The sequence below is a fragment of the Perca fluviatilis genome, chromosome 9, assembly GCF_010015445.1.
Source record: "Perca fluviatilis chromosome 9, GENO_Pfluv_1.0, whole genome shotgun sequence".
Classification (NCBI taxonomy): domain Eukaryota; kingdom Metazoa; phylum Chordata; class Actinopteri; order Perciformes; family Percidae; genus Perca; species Perca fluviatilis.
Genome location: NC_053120.1, coordinates 27,811,005 through 27,837,007, shown reverse-complemented (window position 1 = coordinate 27,837,007; position 26,003 = coordinate 27,811,005). Strand labels below are relative to the sequence as shown.

Here is a 26,003-nt window from a genome sequence, read left to right as displayed (position 1 = left end):
CTTGAGCTAATAGATTTTAACCTGGTGAAATGTTTTGTTTTATCCATCTAACCGGACCCTGCTTGACACCACCCGGAGAAAAAGTGAGAAAAAGGAGAGGTCCGTGCTCGGACGATGACTGACTACTCCGGTTGAGATGTGTGGCGCGCGTATCTCTCGAGATCTGACCACACACAAACACGTAGCAGAGCTACCCACACCCATGTTTCTACTGTTGCTTAATGTCAGTAAATTCGAGTAAAATCACCGACTTCGCTTATCCCGTTCGAATGTGCCAGATGAAAATCAGACGTGGGTGGGTAATTTATAATTCACACGAGGTCCCTAGATAATACTTATCCCGTGCGAATAGGGCTAAAGACACTAAAAACACTTGCCCCATCTTTGAGGTTTTACATTGGATTGCACCTTCCACACTGTCATAATTGCAATGTTCATAATGCAGAATGAATGGGCAACTACCCGAGGGGACTGTGTTATACAATACAGACGTAGCAAGTTTGGGCAAAACAAACAGTCTTTCCTGTCACAGCCACCCACTGCTGGAATAGTCTTCCTATTGAATTAAGAGAGAGCAGTAACTACCTCGCCTTTAAACATTAACTTAAGAGATGGCTGAAAGCAAACCAAACTTGCAATCATGAGTAATCATACTACCTCATCTCTGGCCCTGCCTTTACATACTCCCATTGATTTTACATATATCTGCTACTTTTGTAATGTATTGTATTGTATTGTTTTGTGCTGTACTGTAGTGCTTGCTGAAGCATTGCATTGATAACATTAGGCCACTAATATGTAAATACCTTCCCAGGGACTACAGATTAAAAATAATGAGCTAACTCTGGCACATTTACATTCAGGTCCGAAACTGAAATGTTGATTAATGTTCACTGTCCCTGGTAAATCAATAAATAATAGCTGTTAGATAAATGTAGTGGAGTAAAAAGTACAACGTCACTCTAAAATGTGGCTGGGTGGAAGTATAATGTTGTGAAAGAAGGAAATACTCAAAGTACAAGTACCTGAGTAAATGTACTTATTGACTTCCCACCACTGTTGAGGGATGTGCTAAAGGCAGCTTTTCAAAGCTAGATTTCCAGATAGTCATGTTACAAAACACTGCACAGTGTACACACAGCTGGTAGAGCAGAATGTGAGATTGATGGTGTATGAAAGACCTGGCTCGGGCTGAACACACACACGCATGCACAAGCACACGCACACGCACAGACGCCTGTAAAAGAAGCTGTCAGTGAGCCGAGGCGGCGCCATCTGCAGCCGTCATTAGGACGGGCGTGAATGCAGATTCATGGGTGAAGCTATTCAACAACCTGGCTGCAATAAAGATGAGGAAGATAAACAGGGTTAAGATGCACATTCATCTTTTTTTGATTTGGATAAGCGGCTTGGTGTGTGTGTGTGTGTGTGTGTGTGTGTGTGTGTGTGTGTGTGTGGAGACAGAGAAAAACAAGTGTGCTCTCGCCCGCATGCCTCTTATGTTTATGTGGGAGATAAAGACACACAGTAATTCTGGAAGGAAAACAGGCAGGGCGATGTCAGGGTTAAGTAAGGGACTGTCTGGCGTAAGATGATGCTAAACCCCTTGTTTGCTTTTCATAATCTTCTTGAACTCTGGCAGCGTCATTAGGAGATAATGCAGGATAATACCAGAGATCCCCATCGATTGGTCATGCCTGCCAGATGAGCCTGATATCGACCCAAGAACAATGTTATGATGAGCAGTCTTTTCGTGCCTCTAAGTCATCTGTTTATCTCAAAGTTACAAGAATCAGGACAAATCTGGACTATGCTTTTAAGCCGTTTCATTGGTTATCATTAGAAAGTTTTGCAAGAAAGATCCATGGGTATGCTTATGTAAGCTTCACGGCAACTCCACTCAAGGGGGCACAAGTGCATGCTGGTCCTCGGGCCCCAAACAGTGCAGGGCTTAGGACACAATGTCAGTGATTGTTTGGAGCGTTGCTCCAAGTGGCTGTAACACATTTGGAACTTCTGCACAGCAACAGAGGAGAGCTGAGGGTCATTTGCAGTTGTAAATCTAAGAGAAACTCCCCGGTAAGCAGCCTTAATGAGCACTGTCCTTGGAACTCACCGAGCTGAGCGAAAAAACACCAGTCATCCAGAACAGAGGGAGAGAATGTAAAAGAGATGTGATATTCAGCGTGATTGATTGTCGACAGAAAACAGAACAAGGCAGTTTGGCTTCTTCCGATGTTTCGGAATAATAATGATGAAATGAGCGAGTCACATATCAAAGGAGATGAGAGGAACGAGAGAAGGAGAGAGCGAAGCAGGGAGAGAGAGAGAGAGAGAGAGAGAGAGAGAGAGAGAGAGAGAGAGAGAGAGGAGATTGTGTTTTTTTTACAGGAGAGCGCTGTGAGGCAATGAAACCACCCATTGATAAGAGAGGACACTCATATTCAGTTCATCAGGGGAAGTTCAAGTGAAGGTCTCTGAGGTTAGACAGTACCACAGCAGGCGTATTCACAAACTATTTGCTGCCAAAACAGAATCTCTTTTTCTTTCTTTCTCCCTCTGCCCTCTTCCCTCCTTTCTCTTACCTTTGATCCCTCTCACTCATTCTGCCTCCTCCTCCCTCTCCTTCTCTGCCTCCTACTCTTTTTCACTTGTGCCCTTGGAGACCTCCTCTGTTGCTTAAACTCTCTGCAGCAGATTTTAAATATAAAAAAAAACAAAACAATGTGAGCAAAATGTTATTTGCGATATTGAAATCTTGGCTGTGGAGAAATGTTTTACCTAATCCAAAGAGATTTGGAAATGCATCTCCTTAACACACGGAGGTCAGAGAGGCGCAGATTGTTCTCCGACTACAGAATCAGCAGCTTAGAGCAAAACTGAACCTCATGTGTGGAGGAACGCGAAGATAGCGAGAGAGGACACTTTTGAACGGCGGAGGGAAAACTGAATTTGCAGGTTAAGAGTAACAAACTCAAAACAATCATTCTATAGATGTGCTGGACTGAGGAATAATGCTTTTGGCTAGTTCGCTGTGTTTCTTTTCCAGCACCTAATCATTTCAAATTTTAAAGGTCCTATGACATGCTGCTTTTTGGATGCTTTTATATAGACCTTAGTGGTCCCCTAATACTGTATCTGAAGTCTCTTTCCCGAAATTCAGCCTTGGTGCAGTATTCCAGCAACTAGAGCCAGTCTCACAATGAGCTTTCCTTAGTATGTGCCATTTCTGTGTCTGTAGCTACTGCGGATGAGAGAGGGGGGGGGGGCAAGGTGGAGGGTGGGAGTGTGGCCTTGACCAACTGCCATGCTTCGCTTGTTTGCAAGCCATGATGTCTCTCTCTCTCTCATGGGTGGGCCAAATTCTCTGGGTGGGCAAAGCAGAGAAAGGAGAGGTAACCAGATTCCAGATTGGCCCATCTGAGCTTTTTCATTTTCTCAAAGGCAGAGCAGGATACCCTGGGCTCGGTTTACACCTATCACCATTTCTAGCCACTGGGGGACCATAGACAGGCTGGGGGAACTCATATTAATGTTAAAAAACCTCATAAAGTGACATTTTCATGCCATGGGACCTTTAAAGTGCGCTAATTAATACGTTATGTCTCGTGTGTTTAATCTGTACAAAAACCAGTGTAAACATGACAATTCACTGTTTTATGGGAGGTTACATGGTCCCGGCTATTTCTTGACTGGCAAATTGTCGCAAATTGTTGTTTTCCCGTTTTGTTGTTGTTGTACGGATCAAACAAACAAGATATAAAGTGATATTTAATGAGCTTTAGAGGTGCTGCTACATTAGATGTATTTTGTTACCTTTGCACAGAGCCAGGCTAGCTGCTTTTTCTTTTTACTGTATATTTTAAAGTACTGTCCTGCATGTCCTCTGCTAAAGCACTGTGTAGCAATGTATAATAATAAAATCATTCTAAAAAATATCTAACTTTGGCGACCCCTATGGGTAGTATGAAAAGTCACTGTGGCAATCAGAAACACATGCTGCTTCCCCCTCCATTGTCTCATTTTTCATCCAAATAAACAACCGTGTGCCATCAGTATCATTTAAAGGAAGGTTTAATCACGTACAAAATTCTACACATACTGGCTTCAAATAAACTAAATGAACACAAATAATCACTCCAGCAAAGACAGTTAACGGATCCAAACAAGGGTTTCCTTTAATGGTCATTTGTCTTGTAAAGAATATAATACAATGACATGACTGAAATTCATAAGAACACACATCAATAAATATGGATAAATACTTGTGGACCACATTCACACAGCCGTAGACAGGCTCAGTTGCAGTTATATGTATCTAGAGTCACAGCCGACATGAACACAGGTAGCTGCAAACTGAAGTGTTGTGCAGGGAACGGAGCCAAAAGAAGTGATATTTCCCTGTAGGGTAAAGTATCAGTGTGTGTTGACCGGAGCGTCTCTGTTTGTCTGAATGCAGCAGTTCAAAACAGCAATGTGTGTGAGCAGAAGGGGAACAACAGAAAGAGGGAGATGGGTTTGGGATCCACTGAGGCTGTATGAATATGGTCCAGAAAGGCTAAGCAAAACACACCCAGAGTCTAAATGGATTCCAAAAAAAAAAAAAAAGAGAAGAAAAAACCTCAGAGTATTTACATCACAGAGGAGAAAGAGTGCTTGTCATTGATTTCTGCTCTTCGCTTGTCTCTTTGATTTCTCATTCTCTCACTGTAACATTTTTCCATTCATCCTTCCCAACTGAACGCAGCCGGTTTCTCGGCGATGATGAATTGTCTCAACTCAATATCAGACAGAGACGCAATGCCATACAAACACCACTAGGGGTGCACTTGTGCATCGGATGCAGAACAGCTGGGAAAAAAGAGTTTTGAAAGGTCTGATGAGAAGAAGATAATGGTACAAATGCAGAAGCAGCAGTGAGCCATGACAGTCCGTTTTCCATGTCATTTAGAAAACATCCAGCGGTCAGTCGGCGCTATTGTGCCGTCAATGCCATCGACGGACTTAATTGGAAACCAAGACAGACTGCCTAATCATGGAATCAATAGTCTGTCTGTGTGCGACTGAACCCAACAGCCTCTACCGCTCTTATCAGGTTGTCATTGCTGATGAGCACTGCATTTTAATGCATCATGTCACAAACAGTTGTTACAGTACAATTTTCTTTCACACTGTTTGCAAATAGGCCCACGCACAGTCACACACGCTCCCACACACAGTCAAATGTCACTTATTTCTCTTGACAATACTGCTCTGCAATGAACATAAGATGCATTTGTTAAGCATGTTCAGCTTACTACTACTTGTAACCTAGCGTTACCTCCAAGGACAGGGGCATTTCATTCCACATTATTTTGTGTGGTTACAAGTTACGTAAAAGTATTTAAAAGTTTTTAAGAGTCCGACAAGCACATCCATCACTCTAGTATTTCAGTGTGGGAGCCAGTCCTGGATGCTATATCAGAGTGTAGGCTAACGTTAGGCGGCTCTGTCCTGCTCTATTTGGATTTAGGGAAGTTAACACTCCAGGAACTCTAGCTTTACGTTCACAATAAACAATAGTCCTGAAGCCATTTCTTTGGTAATGTTAAAAGTCAAACACACTGTTTAAAAATGCAAATCCAAGTAGGCTATGTAAGCCAAACAGGGTCATGTTTGAATTAAATAAGAGTCTGACATTTTTCTTCAAAGTACAAAGGCTAAGAGCATCTTATCATCAACTGGCGTGGATGCTAACTTTTTGACTGGGACATGTTTAATCTGTAGCTTTAGCCTTTGTCTTTGCTTGCATGATATCATGTACGTAGCTATCAACTGCATATTTAAGACACCTTTCACATAGAAGACATAGCAACAGTAACTAAGGGGGCTTTGAGAAATGTCAATTGCTGCTCTTGTGTTTTTATTATTAAATGCCTACCCTGTAATGCCTGTATTCATTTATATGCTTTGAAGGTACTTGCTTTTAACTTTGAGGTTTAATTAGCTTTTTGTTGTTGTTTTATTATTTGGATATTAGGTCAGCCTTCTATAAGCCCCTTTCAATCATTTTTTTCCTCTCACCTTCATTTTTGTTGTTGTTTTATGTTTGTTTTTTTTATGTGAAAGGAAAATATGATGTTGTTGTGTTTCTGAACACTTGCTGTTGCCTTTGAGACACGAGCGCACCCGACGTCAATTGCCAATGACTCGTTTGGATCACTTCTGTCCCACTGATTCAACCAGACACACACTTTCTTCACAACGTACACAACTAATCTAAACAAGTTGTGCTTTTTTTTTTGTAGACAGAGTGCAACCAAATTGCACAGCTAAAGTAAGAGCACACGGAGGTGTAAAGATTCACTCCCCTCACTCCCACTCACATCTCATCTCTGCCGAACTCCGCTGAGGACTTCAGCTGGGAGTGAGGGGAATGACTCATTGTCACGTGTCACATTTAGGATAGGTAGCTGAGCCTGAGGAGAGGCCTGCTGGCTTTGAAGACGTTCAATTGTTTGCGTGCTGCTCCCCCTCTCAGGCTGCTGAGACAAGATACAGCTGGCAGTAACCTCTGTGAAGTCACTCTTTCACAATTAGGACACAATTAAAAGGCTTGGTCCCTGTCTGTCTGCCCACCCTCGGGGCTTCCACTAGAAAGACAAGCGGGGGACGGAGAGGCGGGTGTGAGCCGAGGAGATGAAAAGAGGGAGTCAAGAGCGAAGAGAGACAAGACTCTTCTGAAAGCGAGGGTCAATGTGTTTGAAATGTGAAGAAGAAAAGTATGTGTGTGAAAGTGTGTTTGTTTTTGCATGAATTTAATACTAAAAGCGTTACGTGAGAGTGTCGGAGAGAAGCTGTCAGAAAGTCTGGCACCTTCAGAAAACAGCGAGAGTGAAAAACTTCCTAGAGGACGGACCAAAAACAAGCTGTCCCCTTATAGAGACAAAACACCCACACACACACACACACACACACACACACATACGCACGCGCACGCACGAACAGAAGTTGAACACAAATCGGCGTGTTTGTGGTAGGCCTAAAAATCTCTGCAGAGGCGAAGAAGACAGAAAAGCAGATTAAACATGACTTAAACAGATTATCTTTTCCTCACCTCAACATAGATCCGCTGGAATGTAATTTCATTTACTTGTCATCGTTAATTCAATTTTGTCAAATCATGTCTCCTCGCTCTCTGTTCTCCGGCCCAAATTTAACTTTTTAGAAAGTTTTCAACTCCTGTCACACAGCTGAACATTTACACAGCTTATAATTACACTGTCTCTGGGCATCAACTCTGATCTGAATTACTGTGAGAGGGGCTTCTGTCTGCCCTTTCACTCAACCACCCATGCTCGATCCATTTTCCCGTTGCAGCCTGACAACTAAGAAGAGACAGGGGTGTGACGGCTGTGACAGTTCTCTGGGTCTCCTGTCCGTCACCCTAAACCTTTCACTGGCTGTCCGTCAACCTAACCCTTCCCTTGTCATCGCGGCTCCGCTGCTCTGCAGATAATGCAACTTGTTAATTAGGCATGCAGCAGATTAATTAAACTGATACAGAGGTGTAGGTTCACTTTTCTTCTCCGTGCAGAGAGGAGTGTTGTCATTGCCAAGGTGAGAAGAGACAACAATGGCAGGGAATTAATGTGCACAGGATTGATTTTCTTACCTCATGTGACTTTATATAACCTGATCATGCTTTAGCGTTCTTTTTTTTTTAATAATATGGGTGAAAGGCTGCTAAAAAAACAGCCTGAAAAAAGATCTGGTTGAAGTGAATTTAGGTGCTTAACTACTTTTAAATTGTTAAAAAAACAGCGAAAGCGGAAAAAAAAGAATGTCGAGTGAGGAAGATAAACGAAAAGCACTGAAGCGAGAGGTGGTGAAGGAAAAATCAAGAACAAGAGGGGGAAACATAAAGGATACAAGTGCTGGAGTCAGTGGACATAATCCCAGAAGCTCCAACCTCAAGTGCTGGCTTTAAAAAAACACCAATTTACCCGGCAGTAAAATGGAAGGAAAAGAGAGCAAAGCGCTCGTTCTATCCGTCTCAATCCCCTCTTTAAAGCAGGACAAGCGGGAGGAGCGAACACAGGTGTGAGCAGCTGTGAGACTCGGTCTGCCCCAGAAATGGGAAGCTTTAATCTCTGCTGACCCTCTCTATCATCATCCTCTGGGACCTCAGCCACTGTCAACATCCTCAATCATAAACACGCACACACACACACACACACACACACGCACACACACACACACACACACACACAAACGAGAGAACTCAGCATCTACGTGTCTTCTGCCTTATATTCATCCTGATTCCCTGTGTACACACCTTTCATTCATCAACATTAGTCTCTGCTAGTTTTCATGCCTGTTCCCCAACTCACCCTGGCCTCTCTCCTCTTATTATTTTGGTTTTACGGCCCCTAACTTTAATCTTTTCATTCGCTCTCATCGCTCCCTTCAGCAGTTGTTTTCAGCCAAATAAATTGTGATGAACTGAATGTATGCTACCTGCCCTGCACAGTTAGCAAATAGCTGGTGAACACGCTGGAGCATTTAGCTTGCTAAAGGGCCAGATATTTAACTGATGAGTGAATATATATATATATATATAGTAGTGAATATAGTGAATGCTAATTTTGCTCCATATCTGCTGGATGTGTAAATAATAGGCATCTGTTTGCTAACATGTTAGCCATAACAGCTAACAACTGCCAATGTTGGGGGGTACAAAGTGGGCAAAGAAATCAATTATTGCAGGTTAAAGTCTTAACATTATTATTATAAAAAAAAAAAAGAAAATCAACCATTGGGGTAACACAAATCTTGTTTTAAGAACAACATGTCCTCATATATGAGCGACAAAGTCAAACGACCGATTTGGCAATGGCAAATGTATTACTTCCATTTTTGCTATTGGGATGCTAATGCTAATGAGAGCATTCTTTTATTTGTATTATTTATTATAAAGGTCATTATTGAACAAAACACCAATGCTGTTGTTTTCTGCAAGAATTACATTTTTACTCTTTATACTAATACAGGGATCTGTCGTATTTCAATATAATGACTATCTTCCTAGAAAACAATCCTAACACAACGCAAAAGCATGAAAACAAGTATTAAGTTAATTGCAGAATCAGTTTTGTTTTAGGAAAAAGTTTTGAAAGGCTGAAAGTCAAATTTGGAGATTTCTTTTTAATGACATGTTTTTTGTGTATTTGTCATATCTTGTGCTTGCTGTGACACATGAGGTTGCTACTGGGTAGATACAACGTGCTCCGTCTCTCTCTGCATCTGTCTGTGCCAGGCTGACCGCATCATTTCTCCTCATCAAACCCAAGACGTAAAAACTCTGTTAATGAGTGAGAGGAACTTCGCCGTGCTGCATCGCCTTCATTAAGGCCCAGCACACATTCTTACAGCCACGCGTACTGTAAAAAGAGGCAAAGCAAACGTGGGATTGCTGAGCTGAGTTGAGACAAAACTGACATCAAAGGCTCCGATTAACCCTGGAAAATGACAGGGATGGATGTCTGACACAAAAAGAGCTGTTTGAGATTGTTTTGACACTCCCGAAAAGTGACTGATGAGTGAATGTTGTGTGATGAAACTGAATTAAGATGTGTTGTCCATTTTCCTCTGGGGGTTTCGCATCTGATCTAAAGTAACTGTCCCACACTGACGACAAGATACGATACGCTAACAATCAAATTATTCAATTACAACTGCCTCGGATTGACAGAAAAATCAATTTAAACTGTTTCAGAATGACTCGCCTTGAGTCAAGTACAATGTCTCACAAAGAGCAAACCAGAAGCAGCAGAGTGAAGAAATAAATACTGAGTATTTGTAAAAAATAATATGTGTTCAACAGACAGAAGGCTCAAAGTCAACAACACGGATGTCTTCCTCAAATCGTCTGATTTTGATACGGCGTTTTCAGTGATGTCGTCCCTATTTATAGTTTGTACTAAACTGCTTCCCTCCGAAGAATGTTCGGTGTGGATCTCAAAGGTGTGTTTCTTTTTTTCCCCTGCCCCATTCAAAAACAGGTCAGCGTAGCCCCATGTTTCAGGTCATCGTTGAGCTCGGAGGGAGAGTAACTGGGTCGAGTTAGAGGACAGGTGGGAGTTAAGACGAGAAAGGAAAACAGAGAAAGGAAAGAAAAAAAAGAGTACAAAGGGATCTGTTATCGTCCCGGCGACGCCTGGCAGCACCTTGGCAGGCCTCGCAGTTGACTATGATACAGGCTGACTCGGGGAGCCAGGGAGTGGAGCGTAGGGCAGGGCAGTGCAGTGCAGAGAGTGGGCTTGGGCGGAGAGTTCTGAGCTGCAAGGTGGGAAGTAGTGTTTGGGGAGAGGGGGCGAGAGGAAGGGACGACAGGGAGACAGGCAAACCGCTGTTGGCAGCAGAGGAGAGAAAGGAAAGGACGTGGTGTTTTTTTGTTGTTGTTGTTGTTGTTTTTTTGGTTCAGACGTGGGCGTGGTTGTGGCCCCGCTCTCCTCCGTGGTGCCCTCTCTCTCTGTGGCCGTGCCTCTTGTGCTTCCTGCGCTCCCTCCTGCCCTGGTGGTGGTGGCGCCGGTAGCGGTGGGCTCGTCGGGCTGGCGGAGCAAACAGAGCGGGATAGGGAGACAGTGAGATAGGAAGAGATAGGTGAGCTAGGAAAGGCCAGGTGATTTATTGGAGAAGTGAGTCAGAAAGAGTGGGAAAAAAACGATGTAAGAGGGAGATAAATCACTGACGAGCATCAGAAGCGTTCGCAGGGAGGTAAGAGCAGGTAAGAGATGAGGGAAAAGGGATTTTAAAAAAAGCAGCTCTCTGCAGAAGGGTTAGCTGTTTCCACCACACTGAGGGAATCTGTTTTATCTGACATTCAGTAGACTGGGTGCCCGTAGCAAGAGCACACTAAGCTAGCCACCCACTCACAGCCTCAGTATAAGCTCGCTCCTGGGGTGTACTGCTAAATTAGGTTGCTCTGTCCCTTTCTGGATTTTGCCAACAAAGACATGTCATCTGCAATGAATGATAACGACATCATAACTCTGGGCCATAAAAAAAACAACTCTGTGTAAAGATAAAGAAAAAGAAAGGAAAATAATTATTTGTCCCTTTCACCAGAAGCTACATTATTTCAGTATTTCATCATTACTGTCACATGGTGAGCAGAGTGAAATGAAATACAAGGGACAGTCTGCTGAATATTTATACACATCTCCTCTGAAGAAGCAAGATTATTACGCTGAAATGTTGGGACATTTATTCTGTCAACTCAGTATTAGTCGGAGTGAGTCCTTTTAAAATGATTGTAGATAATAATAAATAAGAAAGTTTATTTTAAGGCTCAAAGGAGATCAGATGTGTGAACGCTGCACAATGACAGACTGATTTTAGATGCTAAACTTCGCTAAAATAAGAGGTGGCTTCAAAAGTGATCATTTCACTCAAAAGCTCCATGAGAATGAATATGGAAATACTTGCTGCACTAGAAATGTCATATTTCAGTCCGGTTGAACATTTTTTGTTTTTAGCACACATCCCTTGTATTTAATAAAACGTTCAAACGGTTGCAAATCATTTGTTTTGAAAAGTTTAAAAAAGAAAGAAAGTGTAAAGCAGTTCAAAGGAGACCCTACTACTTCTAAGTAAGCCCAGGGGGTTTCGTTCATACGGCAACTACAGTAATCTTTTTGCTTGCAATTATTAATAATGAGAGCAGGGATGGCGAGCCTGAATGCGCATGGTGACAGAACATCCTGAGGACAGTTAATGAAGGTGGTTCGTCTTACGGACCTATACTGGCATGCTAAAAATAATAAAATGTAAATGTGAAAATGACCTAACAAATGGAAATACTGCTTTAAGTCTTGTTGTCTGCCCTCCCACTCTGTGTGAAAACACTGTTGTGTAAAACTCACATTTTATGCAGATGATTTTAGGCCGGTCCCATTTGCCGTTGGCACGACACTTAGCAGTGGGCACGTGGCGCTGCAGGAAGCCGTCGGCGCACTGGTAGCGTGCGACAGAGTGGATGTCATAGTGGGAACGCTTCCGACCAATCAGGAAGGCATTATCCACCGTGGGTGGGGCTCCGCAAAGCACTGGAGGGGAAAGAAAAGAGACGGCACAGAATATATTAATAATCGACCATCTTTCATAAGAGCATGATTTAAACAGTTAATTAAATGTCTCTACTGGTTTCTGCATTCAGTGTTTATCCTGACTTCTGATTTGAAGGCACACATCTCTTAGAAAACCACTTACAGCACTAACATGAAAATGTGGATTTAGCGTCTGCAGGACAGCCGGTCTGTCCAAGTCTCTGAGTGAGTGGGCGGCTGTCAAACAGTGAGTGATTCAGACAGAACGAAGTAGAATCCGAAAAATGTTTACATAAGCTGAGATGGAAAGAGGACTGACACTCCGGTCAGAGACTGACAGGATGGACAAGCCTCAAACAACTTCACAGGTATTTTAAGTCTCCTGTCAGAGGGTGTCAGTCTCTCTCGTGGTGGAGGCAGCGGAGTCCCTACATGGCAGATCTGCCCCTCAACAAAAGCCTCTTTCCGACCAAGGAGTTACAGGAACGTAGTTCTAGAAACAGTCCACTTCTAAACAGTTCTACTAACTACTCTAAAAAAAACGTTTTTTCCATTTGCATTCACACTGGCCAAGTGACCATATGAACTGACTTTTTTGTTATTATAATCACAGCCATCTAACCACCACTATGCGGAAAAGGGAAAAGACCCTGCCCTGAAGTAGGAGCTGAAAGAGTTACAGGAACTGTGGCAAGAGGAACTTAATAATCCCCAAATTGGTCCAGTCGGAACAGGAGAAAAAAAGGGTTCTAGGAATGTTAATCTTCTAGGAACTGCGAAATTCCCTCCGGTCTGAAAAGTGGCTATAATGTCCTTTCCCTATTAGTTCCTGCTGAAAAAATTATTCACACAAAAGACGCTGGATTCTGTGTCGGATGATATTTACACGGAAATAATAATAATTTTTTTTTTTTCTAAATGTGTATCAGATCTAAAACAAGTCACAGCCTGAGCTCCTTTCAGAGAGAAAACTACTATAGGAGCTGACTAAGGTTGTGAAAGTTTGTTTGAGGTGAAAAAAAAAACATCCACGCTGCCACAATCAAACATACCTATTTTGCCAACACCAGTAACTACAGTACCATTGATTCCACCCTTGAATGTGATTTACAAACTTCCGTTCTAAAAGCGGTAATGAGAGGACGTAATCAGCCATCAGAAAATGTTGACAAATCCTGTTCATTCCCTCGTCCTTGTCCTAATACCTCTTAAATTCTTAATAAGGGAAAGAAATGTCATTAACTCTGATGAAAGGTTTAATGCCACATTTACAGTGTAATGTCTTGTGGATGGAAGGGGCTAAAAGCACTTTTCTTCTCACTAGAGACGATCACACACTCAACACAAATGGAAGGCTAAAAGGTAGTTTTCCATTAGCCCTAACCCATGTACACTGTTGAATGATTTCTCACAGCAAGGCAAGCAAGGTCAGAATGTATTGAAGTATGGATAAAAGAAAATGTCACTAAACTCAGAAAAAGGATATGGAGCCGTGATTTTATGGGAGACGCTTTAAGACAGAAAAGGCCTTTTGTAGAATAAAACCTGAATAGTGGGGCTGCTACCGAGAGAGGAACTAGATCTCTTAGAAAAATTTACTTTTCAAAATACTCCAACGCTCCAACTCCACTCAATCTTTTAAGCAGTGACTTAAACCGTTGAGTGTGGATTTTTGTTAAAAAACTGATTGTTTGAGACTAAACATTCTGCCACTCCTGGTATCTGCATGTGTCTGACAGAAGATGAGTCACACACACACTGTGTCAGAACAAGCATTTTTTCTTACATGATGAGATTATAGAAACTATGTATATACTGTAATATCTACACCCTCTCCTTCTGTGAGTTGCTTTCTGTGTACAGGCCGGTTTTGAAAATTCAGACTAAGTACCCAATACACTCAAGACTGTGGGTATAGTTAATGCAGCAATAATCAATAGTTTTATATCAATAATGGATCACATGTAATGTGAAATCTGTCAAATAATATAGCTGGCGAGAGTGGAGTAAGGTTGCTAAGTCTGTGATTTGCAAAGCTGAGAGAAAGCAAACCATTAAAATATGCCGTCTTTGAAAGAAAGAAGCAAAAATTACGTTCATTTAAAGTGTCTGGATTATAACTTGGAAAAAGAACAAAGGTAGAAGTTTAAAAGGTAGAAGTGTGGGTGAAGAGATGGAAAATGAAAGAGTTTTCTTAGCACAGTACGGTATGTATCCAAATGGAAAATCTAGAATGAAGAATGCACATTACTGCATGTACGTACATATGGCATAGGTGTTATCATTTCCAGCATCTGATTTTAACTTTAGTGTAGCCGACATTAGAAGCTAAGAAGTTACTCCTGCCCCATGCAGGCGTGTGTGTGCTTTAGCTGTATACTTGAAAGCAGCATGTTTCTAGAGGTATTTCCTGTGGCTGTGTGCCTGTGTCTGTGCTGCAGGAGTCAGTGGGAGTTGGTGGCATGGGGAGAGCTGCAGACAGTTAGATGCTGGTTCCTCTCAGCACTCCTCCATGGCCTCAAAGCATCCGCACACCTACTGGCAGCACTGTTAGAATGAATCAGAGAGACGTGAAAGTGTGTGTGTGTGTGTGTGTGCATTCTCACTGAAATACTTCTGGGAGCAAAGTCTCACATGGAAACAGTAGATGTGGATTCTTGTTTATTAAATGACAAACTGCAGGAGTTGTTTGTGTGGATGTTCTCTGAGGTGCCACTGACAGCCCAGACCACCTGGCAGATAGAAAGGCAGAAAATGGTGATGTTTTGGATCACTGTACAGTACCATGGAGTACAAAATACTTAGAATTCAATATGCCATATACTATGGCGTGTCTTCACCTTCTGAAGTATATCTGCAAACAAGGGATAAAACTGCAACAAGTTGTATTATGTTGTAAAATATAGGAAAAGAGAGAAAGACAAAAATGATATTGAAGATTTCTACAAACTTTATTGAAATCACAGAGCAAACTAACGCTCCTTTCACAGCACACATTTGAAATGGGTTTAAACAAAAAAAAGAACGAGATCCAGGGTACAAGGGGCTGAAATGGGTTTCCTCAGGGGGGTGGCTGGCGTCTCCCTCAGAGATAGGGTGAGAAGCTCAGTCATCCGTGAGGAGCTCGGAGTAGAGCCGCTGCTCCTTTGCGTCGAAAGGAGCCAGTTGAGGTGGTTTGGGGATCTGGTAAGGATGCCCCCTGGGCGCCTCCCTAGGGAGGTGTTCCAGGCACGTCCAGCTGGGAGGAGGCCTCGGGGAAGCCCCAGGACTAGGTGGAGGGATTATATCTCCAACCTGGCCTGGGAACGCCTCGGGATCCCCCAGTCGGAGCTGGTTAATGTGGCTCGGGAAAGGGAAGTTTGGGGTCCCCTGCTGGAGCTGCTGCCCCCCGCGACCCAACCCCAGATAAGCGGACGAAGATGGATGGATGGATAAACAAAAAAAAGCTCAGGTGTCACCATTAACATTAAAGGTCCTATATTGTGCTCATTTTCAGATTCATACTTATATTTTAAAAACATTATTTTTCTTAGACTGTCTGTCTGAATATACTGTACCTGAAACGCTCCATTTTAGCGCCTGTCTCATTAAGACAGGCCCCCCCCCCCCTCCCAAAAAGCCCAGTCTGCTCGGATTGGTCGGCGTTTCTGGATCTATGTAATGAATCAAAATCTCTACAGAGAATGTTTTGTCAAAGATTTATGCGAGCCAGTGAGCAGTGTAGTGCGGTGAGAGAGAGAGAGAGAGCAGCTCCTTGGAGGTCTTCTGGCTCGTGGACTTACTGCTGTGTCCCTGCACACACCTCCCTGAGGAGGACGTAACTATCTGTAGCAGCCATGTCTACAAAATGTTAAGACAGGGTCCCCGTGGGGAGGTCTGTGGCTGCTCAGGTGGGGTTGGTGAAACGGACCTTCATCCCCTCCTTCCTTCTCTTCCTGTTTGTGACCGGACAGATTCATCTTCAGCACTAAATCACAAATCAACATAAGGATTCATATTATATAGGGAATATAGCCTATATACTAACATATATATATATATATATATATTAGGGCTGTCAAAATTAACGTGATACTGTAATAACGAGTTAACGCAAATTCCTTTTAATAGCACACAGTTTTTGACGCTCGATTAACGCACGCGCGTTCTGTCATTTGGGCCTCGGTCCGCTCCGAAACGTGATCCGTAATGCCGTCACCTAACACCGAGCACGCCAAGAGGAAGGCAGTTTCTGCCGTGGATGTGGTGTAGGCTTTGAAGAGGCAGGGCCGCACCCTGTACGGCTTCAGAAGGTTAAACCTGATCCTGAATCACACACAAAAAAAAAAAAACTCTTTTAAGAGCCGTGCCCTTAATCTAAAGAGAGACTTCCTGTTCTAAATAACAGGCTTTTTTACTTACTTAACCTCCTAGCGCAGAAATGGATAGTGGAAAGGGTCTTTTAAATGGCAGGTTCAGTTTCAAAGCCCTTCCAGATGGTTTTCTCGAGAAGACTAAAGTACGTCAAGTCTCAAATACCACTTGAGCTTTTAAAAGTACATTTATAACAGTTAAGAAATGCGTGATTAATTTGCAATCAATCACGAGTTAACTATCATGCGAATAATCGGGATTATGATCGATTGACAGCCCTAATATATATCCTGTAAATGAGTTGTGCCTCAATTAAACACAGGGGGAGTGTGTGCACTATTTCAGCACAAACACTCCCCTGTGGCTTCCTCACACACAGGTGAACTGGTCTTTTCCCTCAGTCCCTTCTGAACTACAATGTCACTTGCTTGTGCATTGTGGGATTGTGCACACTACACCAGCTAAAGCTCCATGCGCACACACACAACTGCAAACATGCACGCTAGCTGGTTGGGTAATGCATATAGAAATACAAATTGTTTTCCCCCTTTCTTTCAAAGTACATTACACCAATGGCAGTTTTACTCGACACTGTGTGTATCTAGCAATGATTACATTACACACCAGCGGACACATCAACTGCTAAAGGCACTGACGGCAGCCTATCATCTCCCAAAGCACTCTGAGAGCGCGCTGAGTATGTCATGCAGAATTAGATTTCCTGTCTCCGTACATACCCATCCAAAATAATGGAACAATTTCATAATACTTACATGTTCTGTTGTGGGCAATTTCCCTCTCGTCCTCACTGGAAGAACTCAGAGGAAGAAGAATACGCGACTCTCTCGTTACTTGAATTCAAATGTAAGTGTAAAACTTGTGCTATTGCATCACATTAAATCTAGTTTTTGTATTCATCCTTCCTTATACAAGGATGATCCAGCAATGAAATACTGCTTCTAAATGTACCAACTACTCTATTTAAATCTACAAAATGTATTGTTCATCAATGTAACAGGTTAAAGGCCACCCCAGATAAAAAGCTCTCCCTTTATATTTTCTTATTTGGGAAGATTCTGTATTCTGAATGGCTTACAGTATAGAGTTAACATGATGTTTTAAATATCTGAAAACATGTGAAGACAAAACCACAGCTGTTAATCTACATTTTCTGCATCTTTATGCAGATATTAAGCTGGCTAGGTAGCTCAAGGTAAAGACTTTTTGTAGGAAATCAGCAGGTTTCACAAGGTTCAATATATGATGTGTGATTCAACATTATGGGCTTGTGTGAATGGGTTGTAAAAGTAATATGTGTGATGAGGCTGGCTCTCTTTTATCTGAACATCTTCTCATCAGATGACAGTCTCACCTTGTTTCAGTTATATGCCAAAACTATCGTCACCATCTGCATGACACATCACCCTGACTGGGCTCACATGCTGCTGTTATCGCTCCATCAAGCCCAGGGCTTGCTGATGAACAGACAAACAGATCCCATGAGCTGTGAGCAGTAGAAAGCGGGGCAGAGAATACTCAGCATGGAGCTGACAAACTCCACTTATAAGACAAGACATTACATGGGGTTACTGAGAGTGAAAAAAGAGGCTGGCGGGGAGGCGGGGAGAAGATGAAAAGACGCTGGTGATTGCAACTGACTGATTAAGGTCAGAGGTGGGCTAGACGCTGGGGACTTGTGACAGTGTGCATCAAAGGTGGTGCAACACCTTGCTGGTGAGGGAAATACCTTTCCTTTCATGCAAGGATAGAACGTGGTGTTTCAGGAGACGTGCTGTGCCTGGGGCTTTAGAAGTACACTCTCTACGCTTCTGGCCTCTGATGACAAACCATCTGTTAAAGCACAATGATTTGCTTAAAATAACATAATGACCATCAGTAAGGCCTTAAGGGCTTTTATGTTAAGGCTCATCTAATATTCAGTGGTAAAGAGGGACGATTAGGGAAGCTATTTCATTAGTTCTACAAGTATAGGTCAAACACACCCAGTAGGGGCAACCCCATAGCTTTGGGGTTAAGATGACAACAATGTTGGCAATGAACCGAAATGTCAAAAATGTCTCTCCTTCCCCAAATACTTTAAACCTACCCAGTAAAAGATTACTTTTAATAGCTGACTATTACCGTCATCTACTGTCAACATCTATGCACAGAGCAAGATGGTATTATTTGGATAATCCCACATTTATCAAAGTAAGAATTACATTTAAAGTGCTCATATTATGCTTTTCCACTTTCCTTTATTGTGTTATATATCTTTTTTGTGCACGTTATAGGTTTACAAAGTGAAAAAGCCCACAGTCCACCCCAATGGGACTTACCATCTCCAACAGAAAACACTGTTCACAAACTGCTCCAAACTGCTCTATTGTAGTCCAGCCTTTACTTCCGTGATGAACGTTACATTATAATGCTCGCCTAGCTGCTAGCTGCTAGCGTGGCACGCCCTCATACTCTGCTTCTGACTGGCTAGTAGTCCTTACCTAGCTACTGCGCATGTGCGACTCTAAACAAAGATGGGATAGAAGTCAGATGCCTCACTCTGTAGCTAAAACAGAGAGCTCAACACACAGGGCGAAAAGAGGAGCTGCAGCAATGTGCAGTTCAACAAAAATATGGTGGTTTTGGAAAATTAAACCATGTAAACCTATTCTAATATAACCTCTCAATACAATTATGAACCTGAAAATGAGCACAATATAATATAATATGTAATATATAAGAATGCTTTAAAGAGTTTGTAGTCAAAAAGTTCTTTGCTGAAAGAGAAGAATAACAACAAATACCGAGCAAGTGTAAGAGTAACCTTTAAGAGCAGCTCTCAAGTGATCACATGTTTGATGAAGTGTACGCTCAGAGTAGTGATATTATATCTGGAATAAATCGTTGCTTTTGAATGTGGTACGTAGCGAACTCGCTGGGTAAAAATACATTGTAAATAAAATGAATCCAAACTTTTTCTTGGTTTTTGAACCCCTGATAAATGCAATAAAATCCCATCCTATTAAATATTCAAATATTTTGCAAATACGTGGCTAAAAGTACAATATTCTTAATTACACACATTGCTTCTGATAACATATTGCACATCATGACCAATGATGTGCAATAAATCAATCCAAACCATGTCTCAAAAAATGTGTGTGCACCTCTGTTTCTGTACGGCAGTCATCTGTGATCTATGATATTTAGCTTTTACTCTTAAACTTGTGAGTGAAGGATTTTTACATCCACACGCCTACAGCTAAAACCGAACCGCCACCAGTGGCTTCTTGTGTCCCAGTATTTCTCTTAACCTGCCTCTTCTTATCGGCCATAAGCCTGACCTGTATGCAAATGTGTGGCAAAAAATAGGTTTTAATAGGCTCTCAGTGGAGCATGTGGTGGCTTAACTCGAGCGCCAAGAAGGGGCAGCTGCAACAGGGGACGGGAAGCGGAGGTATTGGCCTATGTAGGAACTTAACAAACCAATACGTTTGCTCACCTCGTTTTGCTGAGTTTAAGTTTCCCGAACATAAAGCAGAAAGTACATTGTGCCTCACTTCACCTTAGTACAACAGAACATTTGCCAGAGGAAATGGAAATGTGGTATGAGAAGTACGTGGAGAACTTTTTAAAGTCGTGCTGGCGGATGATGAGAGATGGAAGAACGAGCGCTGGTGAGCAGTAATGAGTGTGAATCTGAAGTACACGGACTGATTGAAGAGTTTCGGTGCTAATCTCGTCCGCTGCACAGAGATGAGTTTGATGTTAAGTATGACATAGCCAGGATGTTCCCCTGAAGGTACATGTGCTGTCAGAAACAACACTTGCTTGCTTCACATGAAACTTTTTTAAGAATATTTTGTCATCTTTCTTCACTTTCTATGATTCTTTATAGGATTTCCGACTGAAGATCTGACAGCACAGTGAGCTTTTTTCTCCATTTTTCTCCATCTCACTCTGCCTTCTTCTGTCCGATATCTCACCGTCTCACTCTTTAAATCCGATGTCTCCTAGCAAGCCTCTTCCTTTTTCCTTTTTCTTCCACTGTTCCTATTTTACATCCTGTTATTTTCTGCCTCCTTACCTCTCTGTAAGTCATCTTAATCACCTGCTGAAGTTGTAGCGTATGCCACCCTCTCCTCTCCTCTCCTCTCCTCTCCTCTCCTCTCCTCGCCTCGTGGTTCTCACCTGTCCCCTTCTTGCAGACGTAGGGCAGGTTGTAGTTGCAGGGCACGTCATTCCATTTGCCATTCTCATGAGCAATCATAACCACGCAGTCTTCTCCTCCAGCGAAGAAGTTGTCCGGCTGGTTTTCACGCCAGTTCTCATATTGCTGCATACACATGCACAGAAAACAGACACACAGTTAGACAAACAGATGTGTGTCTTTTTAAAACTTGAATTAAACTTACTTTTCTTGGCATGAGACACTAGTCACTGATCAAACGTCTACTTTTTCACAAAAATCAATTATGCGCAGAACATTATCTTTCATGTTCTCCTTTTGACGTTGTGATGTTTCTGTATGTAACGATGGAAGATTAGAATACAACTCTTAATGGCACAAAAAAGTGCATCCTGTGCATGCTGAAGATATGCTGTCATTATCAGTAGATAAAGCTGATGTTTCCAGATGTACTGATGATACTGAGCATCCAAATGTACATAGTTTCTCTAGGGCCGTAAACTCCACTGGGCTCGACAGCTGACTAAGTGACGAAGCAGACACAGCTAGTTCCTCACCAGGTCCATCTTGTCAGTCCACTGAAAGTCGTCCTCCACTGTGCGATCATTTAACCCAATCCAGGTGTTGTCATGGCTTAGACCTGAGTAGGAGGTAACAGAGGAAATTAATACAGAGAAAGAAAACAATCATGGACATCCAGTACACAAACAACAGACCAAGTAATAGCAGCTAAAAACATAATACAAATCTAATACAAACAGAAAACGTATGGGTCTGGAAACTTTTTATAAATGTGAGTTAACATCTCTCTGGCACAGTCTCAACAAAAAGAAAGTGTCTTTCACAGAGATATTAGTCAGGTTTCCATCCAAATGTAGCCCGAATTTTAACCAAATTTCTAAATAATCGGCAAAAGAAAATGCAAATGCATTTCCATCCACTACTGTTGGGTGAATATTAGGAGTTGAGCACATTTTGTTATTATCGATACACCAAAATTGTTTTTCAACTCAGCCAAGTTGACATTTTTTTAAATCCGATATTACAACTTTTTTGTTTCTCGAATTTAAAGCACTTCCTGTTTTGTTTTTTGTATGTGCAAATTGAAAATGCCTTTAAAATAAGTGAATGGAAACACAGTTATTGTTTGGTATTGCAATAGATTTCACAATACTGTGTCCAACCATTTTATTGTATATACTGTACACTGCATTTCTCTGTGGGTACAAAAGTCTGGAAAATAGGGGTTTAATTCCCTTTAATGCATTAGAAATGTATGCACTCATGGTGCTAACACATATTCAATAAAATGATCCATTACGTAGAATAGGTTGGGTCATAGAGGTTAGCGTTAAAATAAGAATTAAGCTCCAAAAATGCTCCTACACTTCCCAAAATGCTTTTTGAAATTTTACATTAGTCCAACTGTGCGTAGTGAATGCCCACAACTTTTAGATTCCACACCCCCAGTTGGTAACATAGGCATTATCTTATAAAAGCCAAGACAATAACCCCAGATTACATCAGCCTCCTCCAGAGTCACAGAAAACATGATCTTTTGTTCAGGTTGAGTACTCCCCCATGACTGGTAAACTAATCTTTACAGGACTGTAGATGTAAAATCAGTAAAGTGCTCATTAATGTTACATATTATGCTGAAGGTTATTTTTCTTTGTGCAACAGATACAGCCTGACTCAGTCCTGGAGCTGAACAGCAGCAGGCACAGCTGAGAGACCAACATTAATAGCAAGGTATACTGTTTCTGTCTCTGATGCACTGGTGATGAGTTTTTGGTTTGTGTGAAAGGAAATACTGCTAATGTGGTTTGGGTTAATCTCATTTGTGTGTTGTTGTTTGTGTGCACAGTTGTATAGGCACATGCATGCGCATGCACATATGTAATGGAATTTCAATCATGGTGTATCTGCTTAACATCATTACCAGGCCCATTAATCTTTCTAATGGCTCTGATCCCCTTATTGCAGGGGTGGAGACGTCCATTTTCGAGGCAATTAAACACACTTTTTGGTAACTGTGTGTGTGTGAAAGAAAGATGGGTGCAAGATGGATGGCACTGTCCTGGCATCTGTCCTAGACAGAAGGTGGATCCAGTATTACAGGGGATCATAAGACGTGGCGAAAGGCTGAGAGTGAGGAGATGAAGGCTTATGAGATAAAATCAATAGCATTTGCAATATAATCCAGTAGGTGGGTGGACTTTGCTACATATGGCAACCATTGAATCTATTTCAGTTGTCTTTTTCGAAATACAAGGGTACAGTAGAAAAATCTGCCCATGGCATGTGACAAAAATCTTTTTCACACAAAAATCTTAATTAAATCAAGTGCCATTTTTGTCTTTATACTGGTCCTATTTAATCCAGTAAATATTGACACTTGCATTTCCAATTTACAAATGCAGTTACCTATCCCGCTGTGGGAAGTTTCAAGACAAATGACATCCGAAGAAAGAATATGATAGTATATTAAATGTTCTGTCACAGACACTTAGATCAGAGCCTATTGCACCTTTTCATCGCAACAAATGGTGATAAACATTTATTTGGCTGAACAGACTCGGCTCCTGAGGGGATTTTTCAGCGGGGAGCGCAATAAACCCCTTCAAGGACTGTTCAGAGCAGAACCAGGCAGACATTTATCACTGAGTTATGGAATACACATAAGGCAAGAGCTGCCATGGCCAAGTATGGTAATAATAAGGTAGAAGGGTAGATATCCATCAACTGCTAGTAAAAGCAGTGTGTAGCAGGCAGGCAGACAGCAGAGAGATGGTTGAATTATTAAGGCCATCTAATTGCCATTATTTAAACTGAGTGGTGACTTGTTTAAATGTGATTGGTGGCTGTGAGAGTCGCCAGATATTTCTTGAGTTATAGAGTTGGGAACAGCCGCTGGTTCCATAAGTGTTTTTTTAATGACTTTAAATTTCAATTTGAAAGTTTTCTCTTACACCCTACGCTTTCCTCGAAATAGAAACACCTAGGCTTTAACGGTTTTATAGGTTCATGATCTGGTGATCAGTTCAGATTATTTAACATTCTGAGAAATCATGTTCCTTTTTTTGTCACTTTGGTATGGTGGAGGGCTCTAGATGCTGCAATACCCATGAGCCTTAGCTGCTGTTGCTATAGAGAAAAAGCTAGTCAGAGGTGCAAGTCAAAACTGTGGCAAATTCAAAGATCTCTGTAAAAAATTGGTACCATGACATAGTCATGTTCCCCACAGGATGAACTGTAATCACTTTGGCGATCCCCTGACTTTTTATCCATCATCAGGTCAAAATGTTATTTGTCCAATAATTTAATACCTGAAAGAATTATGAATTACATTCCCATCAGCCTCAGTTGTAATTTGTGTTTAGTGGTAGTTATCAAATGTTAGCATGCTAAAACGCTAAACAAAGATGGCAAAAATAGTAAACAACAATGTGCTGCTAAACAACAACGTGTTAGCACAAGGGCATAGGTTTAGTTCCAACATCGGGGGGACACACACATTGCAATGGGGAGGCTGGGGGTCGTCCGCCATAACATTTTGAGCGTCAAACACTACATTTCCTGCATTCTGGTGAATTTTTATGCAACAATTTATGGTGCAATAGTCTTTATGTAAAATTATTATTCTCCTGTATTGTTCAAAACTTTCTGCATGTTCAAAACATCTCACGTGTTTCGGGATGTTTTTTTAGGAATCATGTACATCTCAACAACAAATCTGTTAGAGAAAGAGAACTTGTTCAAGCCAGAAGCTCCAACGTTTAAAGCTAAATCACATCTTTGTTTTTCACGGCGCTGTTGTGTTCTTCAACCTGATGAAGCACAAGTAGACACAGTTCTGGTTTTCCGTACATGTTTTGAGCCCCCTGAATGGTTATTTTTTACCTCTTTTGGGGAAGGGGGTTGTCTAACATACTTTTTAAAGGGGAAACAAATCTGCCAATGTGTAAGGATTGTCATTGTGAGCATGTGGTCAACTAGGAGATTTGATTGATTTTAAGAAGATTGTCATGCCCATCAAGATGTGAAAGATGCTCCAACTAGCAGTTTAATAACATTACAGAAAACGAATAGGACTTATCTGTCTAATTTAAGATTTCCTGCAGTGTAATCTTTTCACAAACATTTACACAGGCTACACTGTTTGTGCCAAGTCTTTGTCCTGGCTTTCTCCTTAACCTCCGCCCACCTCTGATGAAGTTCTGCTCGGCCAGGCTGTGGATGCTAGCCAGGTGGCCGCTGTGCTCCCTGCAGTCCTTCTCGGCGTCCTCCCAGGTGTGTCTCCGGCTGAAGTACCGGTAGCAGTGGCCGTGGAACTTCCTCCACGTGTGCTCGCAGCCCTCAGTGTCTGCAGGTGTACAGGGGGATTGAGAAAAAGAAGAGGGATGTAATTGAAAAAGAAAGCGATTAGTCAATGGGAAATCCATATGGGAAGTGTGTTGATTTTTAATCGTTAAACACCCACAGCAGACAGATGCAAAAGAATAACAGCATTGCACAGGAAAGGAGTAGGAGGATTCAGGACTAAGAAGAGGGATATGACTATCATTTTGTCGTATTTATTTTTGTATCCACACAGCAATTTCCTCTGCTCTAGCAGCAAACAAGATCTACTGTATATATTGCCTCCCCCTCTTCCCCTTTCCCCCTTGCTTTCCTTTTTCAGTACTATCTTGCTCTAAGTGCCCTCTGTGACACCCCTCTCCATCTCCATCCCTCTTTGTGTCTTCTTCTCTTTGATTTGACTTGGACTTTTAATCCACAGCAGAGGCAAGCCGGCGGTGAGCCAGCTTAGACCAGTGAAAGGGTGTTTTAATCTATTCAAATGACAACAATCCTTAGAAATTGCTTCCAGTGCACAGCGCTCACTTGGTAATTAAGCCCTGTCACAGCCCTGTCAGCACACCGATTCTCCCTCGCTCCTTCTCTCCCTTCATCTCTCTCATCTATCGGCCCTCATCTGTCTGGGGGTTAGCAGTGTGACTGTGAGCTGTACATTTCAAATTTGATGTGTGTGTGTGTGTGTGTTGCTTTCGCTTCCATGCTGGATTGTCTATGTGTGCACAGCTGTGGGCGTGCAAATGTGTGTTAACCGGAATATGTGGAAATGTAGGAGTGGATGTGGTTCAGGCTCGATCTGTCAGCTAAGCCACCTCCGGTTTCCCCCTCATCCTCACCCCCTTCCTCCCTCCATCCCTGCAGTGTGGGGATCAGGGAAAAGGCCTCAGCTTTTCCTCCAACAAATGTGAAGCGACATCAGTAAATTGCGTGGTGCAAATTGGGCCGTATGGGGCCCTGTTTAGTATGCAGCGAGATGCAGTTTTTGCCGTGAAAAGAAGAGGGTTGAGAGAAGT

General features: G+C 42.1%; 1 protein-coding gene across 4 annotated transcripts in view; it reads right to left on the bottom strand.

Annotated features, from left to right (window-relative positions):
* Positions 1–4,152: 4,152 nt before the first annotated feature.
* Positions 4,153–26,003, bottom strand: part of ncanb (neurocan b) — a 173,160-nt gene continuing 151,309 nt past the window's right edge. For all 4 annotated transcript variants that reach the window (XM_039811768.1, XM_039811770.1, XM_039811769.1 and 1 more), the window contains 5 exons: positions 24,839–24,997; positions 21,189–21,271; positions 20,634–20,778; positions 11,907–12,089; positions 4,153–10,592 (listed from right to left, as the gene is read on the bottom strand). In XM_039811768.1, the coding sequence (XP_039667702.1) occupies positions 10,462–10,592; positions 11,907–12,089; positions 20,634–20,778; positions 21,189–21,271; positions 24,839–24,997 (701 nt within the window). In that variant the 3' untranslated portion in view covers positions 4,153–10,461. The remainder of the gene's footprint in view (positions 10,593–11,906; positions 12,090–20,633; positions 20,779–21,188; positions 21,272–24,838; positions 24,998–26,003) is intronic.